The following is a 19,934-nucleotide window of genomic DNA, read 5'->3' as shown; positions in this document are numbered from 1 at the left end:
AACAGGACCGGTCACCCAGGGAGGGATGGGAGAGACCACAACCTCCCCTGAAGGGGCGGTGGGGCCTGGAGGCCAGTTCAGCCTCACCCGCGGAGCCCTGGACAGCCTCTGCCCTTCTCTGCAGGACGGTGGCATGTGTATGTATGTAATCACTGCCCTGTGTGGAATGCATGCATGCGTGTGTGTGTGTGTGTGTGTCCTCGCTTTGGACCATCGTGAGTGCCTGGGGTGGGGCTGGCACCAGGGCGTAGAAGTATTGGCCCATCTGTGCTAGACATCACCCTTCATGCCCAGAGTATCCGGAACGTTCTCTTACAGCCAGTTTGTGCATCCCGTGGATGAGGAGCTCACTCCCCACCAGCTCAGCCTGGTAAGACACTCATTTGGAACTAGAATGTGCTGGAAACATCTCTCCTGGGTCCTAGTTCTGCCCCTACTTCACCCCAAGGCCCTGGGATTACTGCAGATATTCCGTGGGGCCTCTCCCCAACTTCTCGAGGCTCTAGATCCCACACCAGGGCCTCCCACCCCACCGTACCCTGCACCAACCTCAGCTGCAAAGGAGGGGACGAGGGAGACGAGCATAAAGCAGGGTGCAGGGCCCACGACACCAGGAGTCCCGTGGGGGTGGGACCGGCGCATGCCCAGAGCCCGGCCCTGCCTGCCCAGCCCCCGGCACCGCAGACAGGACTGACACGCAGTTCCCAGTCCTACATCTTTATTTCTTGTCTCCGGAGCTAAGGGCAGGGACCAGGGTGCGGCCACAAACAGACACTAGCCCTCCTCTGAAGCGAAGGTGAAGGGGTTCAGCTTGTAGCCAGTGCCTGAGTAGAACTTGTTCTGAAACTCCACCCTGGGGGTGAGCAGGGGAGAGCCGGTGAGGGGAAGGCCCTGGCCCTTGCGCTGCGCCCCCCCACTCCCCACCCCCCACCCCGGGCCGGCCAGGCGGGCCACTCACCAGTGCAGCCGCAGCGCGTGCAGGAAGGCCGAGAGCCCCTCCATCACCAGCAGGATAGCCACGGTCAACACGGCGAAGGCGGCGAAGACGGGGACCAGCGCCACGGCTGCCACGCCCAACTTGCGGCCCAGGCCCAGGCCCGAGCGCATCACCATGGCCCACAGGACCTCCGACAGCTCTGGGGGGTCGGGGAGGCAGGAGTGGAGGCCAGGGCCAAGGGGGTGCCCGCCCAGCCCCCCGCGGCAGCCCGCCTTCCTGTGGAGCCGGTGGGGGATCTCCTCCAACATGCTCCCTTTACAGAGGGGACACCGAGGCCCGGAGAAGTGACCCGCCCAGGCCACCCAGCCAGCAGCTCTGAGCGTCAGAGGCAGCCAGGACTCGAGCTGCGGCCGGCCAGCCCTCCCGCCGCCACCGGGTCACTCACGGGCGTGGGCCAAGCTCAAGGCCCAGAGGCGCAGGTAAGAGGCCGTGTTGGAGATGCAGCCCAGGCAGAACTCGATGGTGTGGATGGCCTGGTGCATCAACACCTCGGACAGGACAAACTGAGGGGCGGGCAGCTGTGAGGGGCGGGCCGGGTGGCGGCCGGCACCCCACACGCACACCTGGGGAGACCACACCCACCTCGGCCTCCTCTCCGTCCTCCGGGCACCCCGCTTTCTCCTCATCAGGGCCCCAGCCGGCCACGGATGCATCGGAGGAGTCCAGAATCCCGGACTTGTCCTCATCCTGGGGGTGGGGAGCAGGTGGCATGAGCAGGGACGGGGCCAGGCCGCCGCCGCCGCCCGCTCGCAGCCCCGAGGAGGCCGGGGTGGGGTCAGACCTCCCGGCAACCCCCCCCCCCGCCCCCCGCCCCCCCTACCGGCTGTCGGCCAGCGGGCCCCCTCTGCGAGCGGCTGCGGTGCCGCCAGTGCAGGAACAGCGGGGTGCCGAGCAGCAGGACGGGCACCATGACCAGGGCCAGGATCACCAGTGCTGACTGCACCGCTTCCTGCGGGGGAGGGGGTCCCAGTCACCGGCCCTCTCTGAGCCGCGCCGCGCACCCAGCCCGGGCCCAGAGAGCCTGCGGCCGGCCCCTCCCCCGGGGACGTGGCTCCACAAGGAGTCCTCGGAGGGGGGAAGCTTCCGGCACCCACTGCGCCGGCCCTCCTTCCACCTCCCCGGCTCCCCGGCGGAGGGAGGTCTGACTCGCGTCCCCGATTCTCAGATGAGGCTCCGAGTGGCCCCGTAGTGGGTGTGGGCCGGCAGCCCCGCGCCTGCGCACCTGCCCGTGGAAGAGGGGCTGGTTGGTGGGGCTGCGGGAGAAGAGGAACATGTTGATGAAGTGGATGAGGATGCTGGGGGCCGAGGCAGCCCTGGCGGCGTAATCTTGCAGCCACTTGTAGACGATGAGGAAGACCAGGTAGCCGAACAGCCCCAGCAGGAAGACCAGCTCCGGCAGGGTCTCTAGGAGCAGCCGGTGCCACTGGCCGAAGTGCCTGTGCCGGGAGAAGGGCGGGGTCGCGGGGTCACCCACCGGGCTGCCCCGGCCCCGCCTGCCCTGGTGTCCCCCGGAGCCCGGGCCCTCACACGTGGTTGAAGACTCCCAGGACCACCCCGAAGGTCATGTGGGTGACCCCCAGGATGACGGACATCTTCATCTTGAAGGAGTTGAGGAAGCTCAGGTGGTTGACGGCCAGGCTCCAGATCTGGGGTGGCAGGAGGGACGGGTGTCACGCGGGGGGGGGGGGGGAGGCTCCCCGCCCGAGTCCCTCAGCAGCCCGTCTGCCCCCGTGGGGCCTCGGCACGTCTGTGGCCCACCTGCCCGCTGTGGGGCAGCAGAGGGGAATGGCCCAGACCCCAGCTCTTCCTAGCTAGGGGACACTGAGCCTGTGATCTCCTGTGCCTCTGCTTCCTCATCTGTGAAATGGGGACGGTGCTGACGGGGTTGTCTAAGTATCCCATCACATCACATCAAGGGCACGGAACGGTGCCCGGCGCAGCAGGCCAAGAACAAGCCGAGGGCCGCCCTTACTACCATACGCTTCTCCGCTTTCTGAAGCGAGGGGGGGCCCCCTCGTCCTTCCGGACCCCCGCACCTCCTGTACCCGGCGCCAGGCCCGGCACTCGGGAGGGGCTCAGCGAGCGTGGCTGAAGGGCGGGGGCGGGGGGTTAGGGTTAGCGTCAGGGTCAAGGTTGGGTCAGGGTTAGCGGAGGAGCCCCGGCCCGGCCCTCCCACCTGCCCGCACCCCCCCCCCCCCCCAGTGGCAAGTGGCAGCGACTCACGGGGTCGATGCCGAAGGGGTAGGGTCCCAGGAAGACGCCGCTGACGTTGGGGTCCAGGGCGAGCAGCGGGTGCTGGGCCAGGAACGCGTCACTGTGGCAACAGTACGGGGTGGGCGGGGGGCTGCGGGGGGCGGGGGGGCGGGGGGGGCTGTGGTGCCGCGGCCCGGCCTCACCTCCAGTCCGACTGGGTGGCCATGGCCGCCACGCTCCAGCCAGAGGAGAAGACGGCGGTGGCGCGGCTGAAGCACTCGTTGTAAATGAAGCCGGTGTAGACGGAGAACAGGCCCATGAGCAGGAGCAGGTAGCGGCCGCTGAAGAAGGTCTGCCAGATCTGGGGATGGGGGGGGGGGGGGCGCCGTGAGGGACCGCCCCGGGCCCCCAACCCACCCGGCCCCCCGGGCCGGCCCTCACCTCGTTCTGCGCCGACTTCACGGCAGGCCGGTTCTCCGTGAGCACCATGGCCAAGGCGAAGAGGAACATGAGCAGCCCGTGGCCCACGTCGCCGAACATCACGGCAAAGAGGAAGGGGAAGGTGATGATGGTGTAGGGTGCTGCGGGCAGAGGGGCCAGGCGGTCAGCCAGGACCCCCAGGGACAGGCCCCGGGACCCCAGGAAACGTGGACGGGTGTTGGCGAGGCAGGGGCGCCAGGCCGTGTGTCTGCGTTCCAGAGCCCTGGCTGTGTGACGGTGGGCTAGTGACTTAACCTCTCTGAACCTCCGTTCCAACATCTCTAAACTGGAGGTTCAATACTGCTGCTTCGTAGAGCTGCTGCCCATGAGTTTATCAGGGCAGTACTGGTGGGCCGCAGCACTCGATGTAAACCGGGTCCTGCTGCTGTTAAAAGAGCTACAAAAATACACTCGGAAAGAACAGAGAGCCCGGTGGCAGTCCTGACCCACACATGGCAAGTTCCGGAAGGCCCAGCTGGTCGCTTAACCTCTGACATCTCACTCTCCCTTCAGCGAAATGGGAAAAACCCCTAACGGGCGTTACGAGGACCACAACACACATCCCTATGAGGAGTTGAGTCGTGTCCCTTCCAAAACGATACACTGGAGTCCTAACCCCCAGTCCCTCAGAAAGTGGCCTTAATTTGGAGGTAGGATCTCTACAGACGTGATCAAGGGAAAAGGAGATCAGCAGAACAGGCCCTACCCCGCTAGGAACAGTGTCCCAATAAAAGGGGGGAAACTTGGGGGCGCCTGGGTGGCTCAGCCGGCCAAGCATCCGACTCTGGATTTCGGCTCAAGTCATGATCTCGCGGTTTGTGAGTTTGAGCCCCGCGTCCGGCTCTGTGCTGACAGCGTGGAGTCTGCTTGGGATCCTCTCCCTCTCCCCCCCCCCCCCCCCGCCGCCTCTTCCCTGCTCATGCTCACGCTCTAAAATAGACTTTAAAAATTGGGGGGGGTGGGGGGGATTCGGACACAGACGCATTCCGTGGGAGAGTGCTGCTTAAACGTGAGGGTAGGGGCGCCTGGGTGGCGCAGTCGGTTAAGCGTCCGACTTCAGCCAGGTCATGATCTCGCGGTCCGTGAGTTCGAGCCCCGCGTCGGGCTCTGGGCTGATGGCTCAGAGCCTGGAGCCTGTTTCCGATTCTGTGTCTCCCCCTCTCTCTGCCCCTCCCCCGTTCATGCTCTGTCTCTCTCTGTCCCAAAAATAAATAAAACGTTGAAAAAACAATTAAAAAAAAAAAAAAAAACAAAAAAACAAAAAAACGTGAGGGTAGCCGTCTCCAAGCCAAGCACAGAAGTCGGCCTGGAACGGAGTCTCCGTCAGAAGGAAGCGGCCCTGCGGACACGGGGATCTCGGACTTCCAGCCTCTGGACTGGGAGACGAGAAGGACCCGTGGTTTAAGCCCCCACCTGTGTGCTTTGCTGCACCAGCCCTGGCGGACTGATACCCCCCAAAGTGACTGCTCCCAGAGCTGGGGGCATTTTGTCAACTGGCCGCCTGGTGGTCAGGCTGCCCTAGCTGGACTGGCATCTGCTAACACGGAGGAGCTGTGAGCACGCGAGACGGGAGGGGCCCAGGTCGAGCTCCAGGATGCTGACCCCGCGGGACGGCAGGCCCCGAAGGACTGCATGCGGCCCTGATCACCGTTCACTCGATGGTTCCATTCTCACGTCCTGCCTGGGCCACCTCGGGGGGTCCCAGCACCCTGCCTCTAGCCCCCTGGGTGAGGCAGGACCCTTCCTTGGCCAATTACTAAGTCCTCTCCAAAAACGGGCCCCACCGTGGTTCACCTCCTACACCCATTCTTTGGGCTCAGAGACCCACTGTGGTCCCCACCCGGTGACACGGGGGCCGCTGGGCCACTGGCTACACTGCAGCCAGCCTGCTGCAGGGAGAGCCGTGTCTGGAGGGAGAAGAACCAGGCAGGTGACACACCAGGTGCCCCAGGAGTGCAGAGGGGGCTGGGGAGGGAGGGGAGCCAGCCCCCTGTGGCCCCCCCGACTCCCCAGCCCTCAGTTTTCCCCCCCGCCCCTGCGGTCCCTGACTGGTTTCTCCCAGGAGCACCTCTCTTTAATTGAGTCCCCACCTCAGGGTGTGCTCCTGGGAGAGCCCGACGGCCCCCAATTCACGCTTCTCACAAACACGGTGCGGCCTAAAAGCGCATCATTAGGCCGGCTAACTCTGGCCTCAAGGACTGCTGCCCTGAGATCTGATGACGGGCAGCCTTCCCAGCGCTGCTCTGAGGGCCGAACTATGCGTCCCGTTTTACAGATGTGGAAACTGAGGCTCAGAGAAACGACGAAATGTGCCAAGTTAAGTGGGACCTCAAACCTGAGCTGTTTCTACGGCAAAACCTGTTCTTTGCACAGCCCCGCGCTGGACCCCTCGTAAGCCTCGCTAGGGGGTTTGCTGGGGATAAACACAAAGTTCCCACGCGGCCTCCCCTTGCCCCCCACCCCCACCCCGGAATGCTGGGAGCGTGCTTCTCAACTTAAGAGGGCGGGACGGGCCCAGTGGGGAGACACACCGCGGGGCTCCATGGCTCTCACCGGGATTGACCTCCTGGTAGCGACCCACGCCGTAGGCGTCCACGATGCCTTGGAAGCTGGCCGTGAAGCAGTTGGTGCGGATGAGCGTGGGGGGCATGCCCCGGCAGGGGATGCGGTGAACCACGGCACTCACCCCTGCCTCGCTCTGGGGCACCGGGCGGACAGACAGAGGGATGAGACGGAGGGCGGGGACCTTCAGGGACCCTTTGACGCGCCCAGCCAGACCCGGCTGGAGAGGCGGGGCTCCCTGGGCAGGCGCCTGGGAGACTCGGGACCGCTCCTCCCCTCTGTGAGACAGGACCACCAGCCCCACCTGCCCCAACGGCGGGAGATCCAGGGAGAGCCTGAGATGAGCTCACCCAGGAGAGGGAGCCCCATCGCTACACGTGAGAGCCGACCGGGCACCAGCAGACAGCCGTGACACCCATTTCACGGATGCGTAGCCCGAGGCTCCCTCCGGCGGCCCAAGATCCCCCGGGCCGGGGCCTGTTGAGCCGGCCTCCAGGGTGCTCTGGCCCGACCCAGGGTTTCTACGACTTCGGGATGGGATGGCCGAGGCCATCAGGGCAGCCTCCCCGGAGGAAGGGGGGGGGGGGTGGGGGTGGGGCCTGGCCAAGGCACGGCACCGGGAACAGGCACCTGCGTGGCAGAGGGGGCGGTGGGAGACCCGCCGCACTCACCGAGCTGTCCTGCAGCGCCTGCTGTAGGGTGGGCAGGTCGCGCGCGGCACACCAGCCCTCGGCGATGAGGCACTTGTGCGTGGCGCTCACGCTGCACTGGTTGAGGGCCAGGTACACGGCCTTCATCTTGCGGATCTGCACCTGCCAGGGCGGCAGCAGCTGCTGCACGCGGGCCAGCACCTGGCTCAGGAAGCGTTCCGTCTCCCCCAGGACCTGCGGCCGGCGCGGGGTGGGGGGGGTCAGGAGGCGCAGGGGTGCGGCGGGCGGGGCGTCCGGCCCGGCCCCCAGCGCCCACCTCCTGCAGCTCGTGGCTCCGCTGCTGCACCTGCTGCAGGGCCCCGAGGCGGCCCTCCTCGTGCTCCGCGTACGGAAAGATGTGGCAGTGGAAGCTGGCAGGGAGGAGGGGTGACGTGAGGGGAGGCCCGGGGGGCTCCGGCTGGGCAGAGGCGGAGTCTAACCGGGAAGTTTCGGGGCAGCGCGGGGGACAGGGTGGTGACAGGCAGGGGCCTGGGCACAAGCGCGGTGGGCGCCCAGCCCCCCCCCGCCCCCAGATCTCACCAGTCCGTGATCTTGCGGATCTTCTGCCCTATCTGCTCGCCCCAGTAGGAGATGAGGAAGGTCATCCACGTCGAAGGCTCGCCCTGCGGGAGGGGGGCCCACTGTACCTGCGGTCCTGGCCCCCCCCCCCGGGACGCACCCCCAGCCCGGGCCTCCCCGGCCCTCACCGTCACGGGGTCCTCTAGCTGTTGTTCTGTCTCCCGGAAGCTGGCGATAAGGAAGCCACGACAGGCCCTCCAGAGCAGGCGTTCGAGGGCGGCGGCCTTGGAGGGCTCCACGGCACCTGCCACAAAGCTGCCGGGCCGGCCGGGCTGGGCGGGGGCCGCCCCAGCTTCCCCCTACCTAGCCCCGGCCAGGCCCCCTGTTCAGGACAGTCTGCCGGGCACGGTGCCCTGCTCCCAGGGAGAAGGCCGGAGCCTCCCCACCCCAGCAGGGCCCAGAAGAGGAGAACCCGGGGCGCCCGGGTGGCTCAGTCGGTTGGGCATCCGACTTTGGCTCAGGTCGTGATCTCACGGTTCGTGAGTTCGAGCCCCGCGTCGGGCTCTGTGCCGACAGCTCGGAGCCTGGAGCCTGCTTGGGATTCCGTGTCTCCCTCTCTCTCTGCCCCTCCCCCACTCACACTCTCTTTCTCTCTCTCTCAAAAATAAACATTTAAAAAAAAAAAAAAAAAAGAGGAGAACCCGCCCTGAGCCAGGGAAATTCTGGGCCAGAAGGAGGAGGCCGGGGGGGGGGGGGGGCAATCTGAGGGTGGGCGAGGAGAGCACCGGACAAGGAGTCAGGCAGGGCCTCCGGCTGAGAAGCCTGAAGCGCCCCCTACTCACTTGACTCTCAGGTCCTGGTGCGGGCCCCCGGGGGGCTGGAGCAGGGGCATCCTTTCCGAAGGCCCGTCGGCGTGGGTGGCTGCCAGCTGGGAGCCGAGAGGCGCCGTGAGCCCCACGACCGGACGGGGGCCTGGCGCCCCCGGCCCCCCGCGAGCCTCCCCGCCTCCCCGGGCTGGAGCTGACCGGCGGGCTGTGGCCCTGGCCCAGCACGGCAGCGTGAAGCCGCAGCTGGTGCAGCTGGACCTGTAGGGACTGCTGGTTGCCCCGCACGTCCCGGAGCTCCTGCGCCAGGCGGTCCGTCTCCTCCTGGATGCGCAGCAGGTCCCGGGGCGGGGGCGCGGGCAGCCTCCCCTCCGGCCGGGACAGCACCTGCCCGGCCCGCCGCACCTCCTCCTGCAGGAACACTGGGTGCGGAGGGTCGGGCGTCAGGGGAGGCCGTCCGGGGGCCAACACCGGCTAATGGCCACCGTTAGCCGAGGGCTGCCTGATGTCTAGGGGGTCCCGAATGCCGCCCCAAGCTCCGCTGGCCCCCAGCTAATCGATTCACTGGATCCAAGACCCCCAGAAAAACCCCAGGCCAAGCCTGTATCTCCTCCCAAGCTTGTGTGGACTGCTTGCCCGCTCCAGTGCCCTGGCCACGGCCCCCGCCCAGGGCCTGGGCCCCACAGTGGTGGTCCAGGGCAGGGGTCCCTGTTGCCCGGGTTAAAGAAGCAGCAGCTCCTTGGGGCACCTGCCCCTGGATACTGGCCTCTGCCCACCCCAGTCCATCTGTAGCAAAGAAAGCTCTGTCTGAGCCCCTCCCCTGCTTAGAAACCATGGTGGCTCCCAGCAACCACTGGATGAATTCCTAGGCCCTCACGCGGTATTCGAGGTCTCTTCCAAGCAAGCCCCATTGTCAAGAACGCCCCCACAGACCCCAGCTGCCCTATCCTGGCTCTGCAGGGCCTGGCCTGGACCTCTCTTCTCTGCCTTCCACCTGGGGCACCAGGACTCTTCCTTTCGGCCCAAGCTCGACTGGCACCTCCCCCAGGAAGCCTGCCTGGGATGTGGGCCTGGGGCCAACTCACAGAAGGTTTTCTCCAACTCTTCGCAGCGTCGAACATCCCCCACGAAGCGTCTCTGGAAGGCGCTCACCGAGGCATTGAGCTGTGGTTGCCGCACAGAGGCGTCAGTTTTCTGGGGAGGGGGCCGGGGAGGTCCCCACCCAAGGGCCCAGGCTTGGCTCTCTACAGGCCACGGCTGCCTCCCTCTCCCCCCACCAAAAGCTGTGGGGACACCATGAACCTCCAGATGCCCAGCTGGAGACGGACCAGGCTCTGCGTGCCCCGGGGACGGTGTGACGGGGCCCAGGAGGCGAGATGGCCCAGCCGCGCGTAAGGCTGGCCTTTCGGGGAGCAGAGGACCCACGGCAGAGGCTGCTGGGATTCAGGCACAGCCAGGGGCCGTGTGGGGGTGGCGGCACACCATCTAGGATGCCTAAGGACAAGCCCCGCCCCCCGCGCGTCCGGCCCCACTCACGTCTCTGAACTCCACGAGACCCAGCTCGCCCAGCTGGCTCACGCAGGTATAGGCAGCGGAGGTGGGCAGGAAGAGTTGCACCAGCACGACCTCCTCGCTCCGGAACATGGAGCCCATGGTCCTGTGGGACGGGCAGGGGGTGAGGGCTCAGTCGGCGGGGACCACAGACGGCTCCCCGTCGAGTAGGGATTCCGTCCGCCGCGGCTCAATCCACGGAAGGTCCTGCTACCAACCCCATCTGACAGACGGGGAGACTGAGGCCTGGGGAGCCTCAAAGGGGTGCTGAGGTCACACAGGAAGTAAGCGTGCAACTGGGAGCGGACCGACCTCACGGCCTGAGCCACAGCCCGACCTCACTCCAGCTCTTTCCCAGCGGCCTCTGCCCTGTCCCGGACACCCACCCCTGAGCGCTGGTGGCACCGGCTCTTCTCACGCTTGCCCTCTGCTCCCACTGTCCCTCCTCTGTGGCCTGCCCTCGCCTGGGATCCTGATCACCCTCGGCGCCCCAGGCCAAGGGTCACCTCCGGCAGCCGGCCTCCTAAGTGCCACGGCCCTCGCTGGCCATGAGCCCTTGTCCTTCTACACCACGGAGAGCCCATCCGTGACCCAGACACCCAGCACTGAGGTTGGGCCTGTCCCCACGGGCAGCTGGAGCCCTGCTCCCTCCCCGAGGTGTCTGTGTGTGTGCTGAGGGGGTGGGGTCTCCGCCGGCTGCCCTCACTGAGGCCCGAGATGCCTGGCGGCAGACATGCCCCTGAGGCCCGGACTGCTTGGCAGCTGCTGTCTACACTGGGGCGGAACAGCCTCCCAGGTGTCGAAATCCACAAAATGAAACTGGAAACTGACACGGGCAGGAAGGGCCCGCCAGGGCCCTGCCCAAATGCTGAGGGAGGAGGCCCCGCAGATGCCCTGGCCCACAAGCCAGGACTCCATGGCCCCTGCTCTGGGGGCCCGGGGCCAGCCACTTCCCCTCTGTGGGACTCAGTCTCCTTAGCTCTCAAACTGTGGGGGAAGGGGACAGACACGAGTGAGGTCCCCAACTGAGAGGGTGACCAATGGGCACCAAAGGCCCTGCCGGCTGTCTGGGCCGGTTGGGGCCAGCCCAGCTGGTCACTTCCGCCCCCCCGGGGCCTGGGTTACTTCAGTCTAATGAGGGAATGCAGCCGCGGCCCCAGCCTGGAAGAGGAGAAAAGGCTGAGAGGCAGCCCGAGGCCGCAGAAGCATTGGGCCCCGGACAGGGAAGGGTGGGCAGGAGGGGCTGGGTTCCATCCCCTTCAGAAGGCCAGGGACCAGGGTTCAGAGCCCTGCCCAAACTGTGACTGGCTGTGTGACCTTGGGGGAGTCTCTCACCCTCTCTGGACTTTCACTTCCTCCTTGGGTAAATGGGACTTGGCCAGCCCCAGGAGAGACAGGACCTGGGTAGGGAGTAAAAATAATGAGAGTTTACCCATACTACCTCTTAAGCCCAACGGCAATCCTGGGGGGAGAGGACCCCGTAGGCCTGTTTTACAGATGGGTCAATGCACTTGGAGAGTTGAGGTCTGGGATCAGGTGGTCAGCAGGTGGCCGAGCCAGGCAGGAGCCCGGCCCTGGGGCTGCGGGTCTGGAAGTCCCAGCGCACACTATGCGCTCAGAGGAAATATGTGTTCTCTGCCCTGAGCACCCTGAAAGGCTGGAGGGCTGTAGGGAACCAGGTCTGGGGATCCAAGGGTCCAGCGGCCCCACGCTGCACCCTTCACTCACAGGGCCTCACCCTCGGCAATTCCCTTGGCGACGAGGACAAGCTGGGGTGGGCCCGGTGTGTAGGGAGCTGGTCAGACCCCTCCCCCACATTTTAGGACTCCACTGGCTCACCCCTTCCCCCCATCCTCCCTGGCCCCTACCCAAGCCAGGGGCCACCCCAGTCCCTTTGATGGAGCAAATGAAGTTTCCTCAGTTCTGTGGCCTTCAGGGTCCAGACTGCAGCCCTCTCCTCACTCTATATCCCCTCCTTCTGGTCCCTCAGGGACTGAGGCCAAGGCCAACTCCAGGAACCCCCAGATCTCTCCTCCAAGCCCCTGACCCAGGGATGAAAGCTGGACTGGAGGGGAGGGCCTGAGGCCTCTTCTATTCCAGATCAGTAGGCTCTGGAGCTGGAGTGACCCTATGTGCCTCTAGCTCTCCCTCTTTGTAGTTGGGTGGGCCTTAATTTCCTCATCTGTAGAATGGGTCCCGCCCTCCGAGGAAGATGCCACAGAGAAAGCTCTGAGCGCCACCAGCGCGCCACCAGGCCCAGCGGAGTTGGGCTCAGTAGTTAGTGGCTGTTAACTCCCCGTCTTCCTCTTCCTCTTCTCTTTCCCTCTCCTCCTCCTCCTCGCCACTGTGGCCCCCACCAAGGCCTGACACCCGGCGGGCGGGCCGGCAGACTGAGTCTCATCCACTGATCCAGCTGGGTGGGGGTTCCAAGATCCCCTTCCGGGCGCAGGGCGAAGCGAGGGTGGCAGACGGGGCTGCGGGCTCTGCAGACCCCTGCCGGGGCACTCACCCCCGGGCCAGCAGCACGCGGCGCCCCTCGGCTCTGCGCTCCGCTCCCGGCACTGCGCTCCCCGCCGCGGCGCCCACGCAACTCACTTTCCCCGGCGGGCGGGGCCGCGAGGGGCGGGACCACGGAAGCCCCGCCCCGCCCCGTCCCGTCCGGGCCCCGCAGTCCCCACCCGGAGTCCCGCGAGCCGCTGGGAGGGTCGCCGGGCTCCGGCTGCGACCCCGCCCGCCCTAACTTCCTGGGGGACCATTGGAGGAGTGTGCCGAGGGGCCCAGAGACCAGAGCGCGGACACAGACCGGCGCCGACCGCGCACGCCTACGTGGCCCGGGGTGCGGGGAGGCGGCCGGGGATAGGGCATGGGACGCCCCCCCCCCCCCCACCTAGAGGCCTATGGCTGAAGGGACCCCAACACGCTGAGGTTTGGGCTCCAAGAGCTGTGTGTCCCCCGCATGCTCCCTCACCTCCGGGACCGCCGCCGCCTCTCATGAGACCACAGTTGCACCGGATCCTTCCACCTTCCTGCCTCTGACCACCCGGGGTAGGGACCTAAGCTCCAGGCCCAGTGCTCTGTGCCCTTGGGTAGGTGCTCACCCTCTCTGGGCCTTTTTCCTCAATGGCAACAGGACATGGAGGGCCAGGCCATGTTATGTCCTTCCACTCAGGGCTGGGCACCCAATGTTAGCTGTCGCTCCCCCCACCCCCCTGCAGCTGGGGGCGCCCTGGAGACTTTGGTCCTGCCCCAGCACCCCTCAGCTGAGGTTCACACCTGCCCAGCTGCCTGCACTTTGGACGGGCCAGGACCATACCCACCGGGGACAGGAGGTGCAAGGGGCCCCTCAACTCTAGCGATCCTTGAATCCCACATGGCAAGGTCCTCTGAGGGGTGGAGTGGTGGGCAAATGGAGCCCCAAAGCTGGGGGTGGAAAGTGCGGCCAAGGTCAGTGTCCTCTGAAAAGTGGGGGCCCCCATCCTGGGGCACTGTAGGTCTATTTCCAGGGTGGGGAGGACCCCTCAACACAACCAAACAGCACCAATGGGGGCCTCAGGTCAATACCTCCTGGTGCAGGGGAGACCAGGACCCCACTGTTACAAAACGGCATTAGAGGTGCATGCGCACACACTCTCACATGCACACGCACGCGCGCGCGGTTTCTGACAAGTCAGAAGGGGGAAGAATCCAGTCAGGAGCTGGATAGCCTGACTCATTTTTAATTTTTTTTTTTTTTTTTTAACTAGAGAGAGAGAGAGCGCGCGAGAGCGGGAGAGGGAGGGGCAGAGACAGAATCTCAAGCAGGCTTCTCGCTCGACCCCATGACCTCGGGATCACATCCTAAGCTGAAATCAAGAGTTGGACGCTCAATCCACTGAGCCACCCAGGCGCCCCCTGATCCATTTTTAGAAGTGTTCTGTTTCTCTGTGTACAAATATAGGCTCCATAACGATTATCTAATGCTGGTTCTACCTGGGAAAAGTGAAATTAGAGGTGATTTAGGAGTTTTAAGCCTGCCTCATTATTGCAGAGCTCAGCATCCCACAGCCACCGGGGCTGGCCGGGGGCTAGGCACACAGACACTTCCCGGGGGCCGGTCTTCCCTTCCAGGCCTGCACTCACTCCTCAGCTCTGCACCTTGTTCCTTAGGCTGTGGGGACCCAAGCAGGTCCTGGGCCACCTCAGCACCAGATGGCCCAGCTAGCAGCAGTGAGGAGAAAAAGGGGTGTCCTGGGAAATGAGTTGGGGGAAGGCTGGGGTTCTTTGCTACAGGCCTTCTCAGAGCCTTGAACGTGGTCGCACGCGGTGCCTATCACAGAGAGGGCACTTGGGGCATTTCCCGCACTGACTGGTTCACAGAACACCCTCCTCTCCCTTCTTTCCATGGAACTTCATGGGAGGTTAGTGTTTTGTAAAAAGTACTTTTGGAAATGACGGAGAAGGGGGACTCAGATCTCCGACCAAGTTAGTTTTCGTCGGACGCATGCTGTGTGATTCTGAGCCAGTCACTTCACCTCTCCGAGCTGGTTTGCTCACAGCTGAGAATACACTGAAGTCCCTCCGCAGGCCCTGGCACTGAGTTCGAGGGAGCCGTCTCTGACGATTCTGTCCACACGGGGCTAGCGTGTGGCCCCACAGGGAAACCACGCCGCTGCCGGGATTGCGAAGCCGGAAGTTCTGAGCAAGCAGAAGCCAAGCCGGCAGCCCGGCCTGGGGAACTTGGGGAGGAAAGGGGATGTGGCTGGAGAGGAGACAAGGCCAGCTCAGGCGCAGCGGGGTCTGTGTCACCTCCTTGTGACGGTTACCCACCACCCCCAGCAGGCCTCTCCCTGCCCCCAGGGAGGACAACGCCCTGGCCTGAGTTTCTGGGGTTGATGTACCTCTGCCTGAGGCTCTGGCAGGCTCCATATCCGTGGGGTGGAGTCGTGGGAGGCCCTCAGGCAAGGGCAGGTCCAGCCCCGACCCTGTGGGCACCGAGGATTATGGGAATAGCAGACCCCAGGCCGAGCCTAGAGGCATCGCCCAGAAGACGGGTGTGCAGCAGGGCCGCTCTGGGCTGACAGCCACAGGGAGCCCCAAAGGGGCCCATAGAGTCCCACACGGAGGCCGGGCCACCTCTGGTGGCCCCACTGAAGGACCTGTCTTGGGGGGGGAGTCCACAGGCCGTGGCCGGGATTCAGGACAGAGGCGGTGCGGGAGGGCAGAGCTTTTTTATTGGGCCGCGGGGGGCGTCAGCGGTACAGGTAGTCGGCCTGGATGTTGGCGGCGATCTCGGCCTCCCACTTGTCCCCGTTGTTGAGCAGTTTCTCCTTGTTGTAGAGCAGCTCCTCATGTGTCTCCGTGGAGAACTCAAAGTTGGGGCCCTGCAGGCGGGGGCGGGGCGGCCACGTGAGGTGGCTCCAAGGCGCCGCTGCCCCGGCCTCACCCAACCCCATGCCCCACTCACCTCGACGATGGCGTCCACGGGGCAAGCCTCCTGGCAGAAGCCGCAGTAGATGCACTTGGTCATGTCAATGTCGTAGCGCGTGGTCCGGCGGCTGCCGTCGGCCCGCGGCTCGGCCTCGATGGTGATGGCCTAGGAGAGGGGCACGGGGCACTCCTTACCCTTCGTTCCTGTCCCCCGTCTGCCCTGTCCCGGAGGGGTTGCTCTGGGGCCACGGAACAGGTCCTGCCACCCACTTTCAGCCTGATGTGCCTTCCCTGCCGCCCCTCCCAGGAGGCCCCCGTCACACAGCCTAGCATGTGCCCTGGCTGACATTTTTCTTGTTTGTTAACTGCCGCCATCGCCCGCCTGAGAACCTAAGTCCCACGAGGGGAGGACTGTTGCCTACTCCGTTCACTGCAGGGCCTGTAGCCCGGAGAGGGGTCCTCAGGACTGGCCCAATTGCTGTCGGTTGCACGCTGAACAGCTCTCCCATTTATGTCCGGTGATCCCCCTTTAAGGGATGAGAAAATTCAGGCTCAGAGAGGTTGAGGGGCTTCCCAAAGCCACACAGCAAGTGAGGCTCAAAGCCCAGACCCGAAGGTAGGTCTTTAACCATCAGTTTCTGGGTACGGCTTTGTGCCAGCAGGGAAAAGGCCAACCTCCCACAGCCTGAAGGACCTTCAAAGGGTGTGCCAAAGGCCTTCACGTGCCCCCCAGCAGTGTAATGCCCACATTCAGTGGGACCCTAGACTGGTAGCCTTGCTTCTTTGTGCCTCAGTTTCCTCGTCTATAAAGACAGGGATGATCACCTCTGCATCCTAGATTGATGTAAAGATAAGTCATGAGCTGCAGCAATGCCTGATCCGTGGACGCTGCTCCCTGCCCGGTGACTGTTACCACCTCTGCTGGTAACAGTTTGGGGGCTCTTCTCTGTGCGCCGGGGTGGCTGGATCAGAGACATCGAGGCCACCGCGCACGGCCTGGAGCAGCCTCGGCAGGGGGGACGGGATCACTGTGTGGTGATGAGTGACCACGGTGCCCGCTGGGGCTCCAGCTGGGCACGCCCACGGGCCTGCCCAGGAGCCTCAGCTGGATGTTTCTGTTTCTACACTAACAGCCCCCACCTCTGGGTGGTCCATGTGGGACCCTCCAACAGAACCTGGAGCCGGGGGGCTCCAAGGAGCAGCAACCAGGGGCAGGGAGGGCCTCAGCTGCGGCACGCGTGTCCTCAGGGCTGGCCCTGTGACAGGCACACGTGCACAGCTCCTGAGACTGCTGCTGTGTTCAGGGCAAAAGCGGAGACCTTCAGGGGCCGCCCCGTGGCTCCCAAGCCCAGGTTTGACGCCCCTGACCAGATTCCCAAGGCGCGGGACCCACGTGGGTCATGTCACGTGGGTCCCGCGGCCCGCTCAGGGCCACAAGCCTGCCTCCGATGACTCACTAACGCTGAACCGGCCCGGCAACGGGACTCAGAGAGGGAAAGGGGCTTTCCTGGGGACACAGCCAGCAGGGGGACCAGAGTTCAGGCCCCAGGCTGCCCAGCTTCCCCCTCTCCGCAGCAGGCCCTCCTCCTCGAGGGCAGGGGCCGCAGTGGCTCACCTGGGCGGGGCAGACGGCCTCACAGAGCTTGCAGGCGATACAGCGCTCTTCTCCGGACGGGTAGCGGCGCAGTGCATGCTCCCCCCGGAAGCGTGGGCTCAGCGGGCCCTTCTCGAACGGGTAGTTAATGGTGGCCGGTTCCCGGAACAGGTAGCTCAGGGTCATGCCCAGGCCTGTGGGCAGCATGGGCGTGGTAGTGGGTGGGGGCCCCTCCTCCCCAACAATCTGTGCCCATGCCCCGCCTGTGCGGCCCCTTCCCCCCAGGGCCCACCTCGGATGAGCTCAGTCCACAGCAGGGTCTGAGCCGCCCGGTCGGTCACCGACTTCATGTCCATCGAGGTCTCCTGCATGTTCACGAACTCTGCAGGGCAGGTGAGCGGAGGGGCCGTCGTGATAGGGCTTCTCACAGCCGCACATGCCCAAGTCCCCCACGAACCCGACTCAAGGAGAAAAGGCCTGGTCATGGGGTGCCTGGGCGGGGGGGTGCTCAGCCGGTTAGGCATCTGACTTCGGCTCAGGTCATGGTCTTGCAGTTTGTGGGTTCGGACCCTGCGTCGGGCTCTGTGCTGACAGCTCGGAGCCTGGACCCTGCTTCGGATTCTGTGTCTCCCCTCTCTCTCTGCCCCCCCCCCCCCCCGACTCCGGCTTTGTTTCTCTCCCTCAAAAATAAATAAACATTCAAAAAGAAATTAAAAAAAAAAAAAAGGGCCTGGTCTTCCTTCCAGCTGGACCTCCCCCCAAGGGCCTGTTCGCTCACCAAAACTTCCCACCTCAGCAAGCTCGGAGAGGCCTGCCTCTGGCCCTGGCCAATCCTTGCCCACCTTTCCCTGTGTCTGGACAGCCATCTGAGCCCAGGAGTTGAAGGGGGCTGGAAGGGGCTTGGGTGGTGGGGTCCTGGTGAGGAGGATGCACACCCAAGTCTCACACCTGGCAGTCCCCTGCCCCAACACACCCCCTCCCACCTGTGCCACGCAGGGTAGCTTTGAGATGCCCCTGTGTGGCCACAGGGAAGGCTCCCCACCCCCTAACTGACAGACCCTGCCCCCATGAATCATACTCAAACTTGATCGTCATGACAGAGCAGAAACGGAGGCTCAGAGAAGGGGAGCCTCTGGCAAAGCCAAGACTAGAACCCAGGCTTCCTCCCCTGCCTCTGGCAAGTTCCTGATCAGGAATGAGGCTCAAGGTGCCCCGGGACTCACTGTAGGTTGCTGCCACCGTGCTGCTGTGGAGGCTCCGGCCACTGGGGTGCCCTGGAAGGAGGGGGATGACGCTGTCAGCGGCGGCCTCACATCGGGAGGCTGGGCCCCCCTGCGCCCCAAGAAGGGCTCCCCTGGTCCTACCTGCACGTGCGGCCTGGGCCAGGGCCCGAAGCAGCGTAGCTGTAGTCAGGCAGTGCATCTGCGGGCGTGAAAACGGAGGGAGACACGGGTGGGTCCCAGACCTGTCCCCGCAGGAAGTCTGGCACTGCGAGAGCCCTGACCCCAATGTGTCACCTGGTCTCCTATTCCCCCCATTCCTGTCAGAGGCACACAAGGCCTCCCTGTTCCCAGGTGTGGCACCTCTCAGCCCTCCAAACCTGACTCCGCTCAGCGAGGCTAAGATTGAGGGAGTACCTGTGGGCCCAAGTTCCATCTAGCTCACCTTCTAAGAAGTCTTTAAAATCCATCCCTCCTCTCTTCCCCGATCGGTGCTCCTGCCTCCCACCTCTCCCCTCCCCTGTTCATCCTCCCCAAAGCTGACCCAAATAAGCTGGCCAGCAGCCACCAGCACCGACAGCCCACTGTGTCAGGCACTGGGCTGGGGGTCACACACACTGTCATACGGTCCTTACAAGGATCCCTCGTGAGAGACACAGAGAAGCTGAGGCTCAGCCATGTTAAGTGACTTGTCCAAAGTCACACAATGGGGGTTGAGGGGTGGAGAGAGTGGGACCAGTATGGAACTCCTGCACACCCACAGTCCACCCCCGTTGGAAACCCTTTTAAAGGCTTAAATAACCCTCGGGACCAAATTCTTTTCCCCAGCATCAAGGTCCTTCTGGACCGGTCTCCTAGCCTGCCAAGTGACCTTGGGCGGGGGAGGTCATCTGACATGTTTTCTCATCTGTGGAATGGGGGCCACGAGAACGAAGGGAGGTGTACATGCCCAGAGCTTGGCATCTGGCCGAAGCTCGAAAGTGCCCTTCCCGTGATCTGTGACTTGTCTCGGGCCCAGGTCTTAGGACCGCTGACTCCAGCGCCAGGCACCTAGCCCAACATCTGCCCGACCTTCGCCGTGACCTCTGACCCCACAGACGCGGGCGGGGCATGCGCCTTGATGGTGCCGGGTCACGGGTCCGCTCGCGGCGCGCTGAAGGGCACCCGGGCCGCGCGTCGTGAGCCGACCGAGATGAAGCCTGGCGCAGAGTCGACGGGGCCGACGAGAGCACCGCACTCACCCCCCGACGCCGCGCCGCCGAGGTCCGGCTTCTAACAGCTGACCCCTGAGCACCCACCTTGAAGCGCTGCCTCTCCTTCCCTTGCTGAGCGGCCTGTCCGCCGAGAGGCGGAGCCTACACTCTGAGACGCTGCCATTGGGCCGGCCGGTTTCACCTTTTCCGCGCTCATCTTTTACGGCGTACTCTGATTGGCCAATGGTGCCCCTGAAAGAGGCGGGATCCAGCAGCATCTTTCCTCTGATTGGCTAGGGGAGAGCAGGCACTTGAAGTTGCGTAGGGCGCCTCCATGTTGGGTTGGAGAGGCCAATAAGCGAGGAGTCCCCCCCCCCACCGCAGGCGGGACATCCGGGGCGTGGCTTAGGAAGTGGCTCCGGGTCGGACCGGACGTCCCGTGCTGGAGGCCGGCAGCTCACCGCAGCGGGTTGTGTGTGATAACGGTGCTGATGATTGCGGCCAGCAGTGATTCCGCGGGAGCCGTGCCTGCTCGGCGCTAAACCTTTACCCAGGAGCTCTGTATGGAGGATTATTCTCGCCTTACAGCTGGGGAAATGAGGCACGGGCTGCAAAGTGCGGCCGCCTGAATCCCACCTGGATCTGTGCGACTCGGGATCCTTGTCCCTCAACAGCCACCAAACCTGTTTCCTCCCAGTGGATTGAT

General features: G+C 64.7%; 2 protein-coding genes across 9 annotated transcripts; both read right to left on the bottom strand.

The window, feature by feature from the left end:
• Nucleotides 1-701: 701 nt before the first annotated feature.
• On the bottom strand, nucleotides 702-12,429 carry TCIRG1 (T cell immune regulator 1, ATPase H+ transporting V0 subunit a3). Of its 5 annotated transcripts, XM_045486105.1 has the most exons (21): nucleotides 12,325-12,429; nucleotides 11,151-11,215; nucleotides 9,801-9,921; nucleotides 9,350-9,428; nucleotides 8,466-8,686; nucleotides 8,283-8,368; nucleotides 7,629-7,755; nucleotides 7,462-7,544; nucleotides 7,199-7,292; nucleotides 6,904-7,116; nucleotides 6,224-6,368; nucleotides 3,632-3,771; nucleotides 3,394-3,551; nucleotides 3,221-3,311; nucleotides 2,525-2,643; nucleotides 2,220-2,433; nucleotides 1,818-1,946; nucleotides 1,580-1,684; nucleotides 1,383-1,500; nucleotides 959-1,136; nucleotides 702-853 (listed from the first exon to the last, which is right to left on the bottom strand). In XM_045486105.1, exons 3-21 carry the CDS (start codon nucleotides 9,915-9,917, stop codon nucleotides 775-777), a joined length of 2,496 nt encoding a protein of 831 aa, XP_045342061.1. In that variant the 5' UTR covers nucleotides 9,918-9,921; nucleotides 11,151-11,215; nucleotides 12,325-12,429; the 3' UTR covers nucleotides 702-774. The 5 variants fall into 5 exon arrangements, with proteins under 5 accessions (XP_045342061.1, XP_045342060.1, XP_045342062.1 ...); XM_045486104.1 differs by lacking the exon at nucleotides 11,151-11,215 and having other exon boundaries at nucleotides 12,325-12,422; XM_045486106.1 differs by having other exon boundaries at nucleotides 1,383-1,684; nucleotides 12,325-12,417.
• Nucleotides 12,430-15,003: 2,574 nt separating this feature from the next.
• Nucleotides 15,004-19,410, bottom strand: NDUFS8 (NADH:ubiquinone oxidoreductase core subunit S8). 4 transcript variants are annotated; one of them, XM_045486146.1, is made up of 7 exons: nucleotides 19,334-19,410; nucleotides 18,180-18,237; nucleotides 18,039-18,089; nucleotides 17,108-17,197; nucleotides 16,837-17,009; nucleotides 15,259-15,387; nucleotides 15,004-15,175 (listed from the first exon to the last, which is right to left on the bottom strand). In XM_045486146.1, exons 2-7 carry the CDS (start codon nucleotides 18,235-18,237, stop codon nucleotides 15,044-15,046), a joined length of 633 nt encoding a protein of 210 aa, XP_045342102.1. In that variant the 5' UTR covers nucleotides 19,334-19,410; the 3' UTR covers nucleotides 15,004-15,043. The 4 variants fall into 4 exon arrangements, with proteins under 4 accessions (XP_045342102.1, XP_045342103.1, XP_045342104.1 ...); XM_045486147.1 differs by having other exon boundaries at nucleotides 19,277-19,377; XM_045486148.1 differs by lacking the exon at nucleotides 19,334-19,410 and adding an exon at nucleotides 18,985-19,052.
• Between the last annotated feature and the right edge of the window lie 524 nt (nucleotides 19,411-19,934).

This window comes from Leopardus geoffroyi, chromosome D1 (assembly GCF_018350155.1).
Source record: "Leopardus geoffroyi isolate Oge1 chromosome D1, O.geoffroyi_Oge1_pat1.0, whole genome shotgun sequence".
Lineage (NCBI taxonomy): Eukaryota > Metazoa > Chordata > Mammalia > Carnivora > Felidae > Leopardus > Leopardus geoffroyi.
The sequence above is the reverse complement of the archived record's forward strand: the minus strand, read 5'-3'. Positions and strand labels throughout refer to the sequence as shown.

What these genes read in the sequence shown, in the direction of transcription:
- TCIRG1 (XM_045486101.1), bottom strand. Translation starts at nt 9,917, where the DNA reads ATGGGCTCCATGTTCCGGAGCGAGGAGGTCGTGCTGGTGCAACTCTTC. An exon ending in GGCCCGCTGGCCGACAGCCG is followed by an intron (nt 1,685 to 1,817) that starts GTAGGGGGGGCG and finishes CCCCACCCCCAG; the next exon opens with GATGAGGACAAGTCCGGGAT. An exon ending in CACGCGCTGCGGCTGCACTG is followed by an intron (nt 854 to 958) that starts GTGAGTGGCCCG and finishes GCTCACCCCCAG; the next exon opens with GGTGGAGTTTCAGAACAAGT.
- NDUFS8 (XM_045486145.1), bottom strand. Translation starts at nt 18,237, where the DNA reads ATGCACTGCCTGACTACAGCTACGCTGCTTCGGGCCCTGGCCCAGGCC. An exon ending in GTGGACTGAGCTCATCCGAG is followed by an intron (nt 17,010 to 17,107) that starts GTGGGCCCTGGG and finishes TGCTGCCCACAG; the next exon opens with GCCTGGGCATGACCCTGAGC. An exon ending in AGGCCGTCTGCCCCGCCCAG is followed by an intron (nt 15,388 to 16,836) that starts GTGAGCCACTGC and finishes CCCCTCTCCTAG; the next exon opens with GCCATCACCATCGAGGCCGA.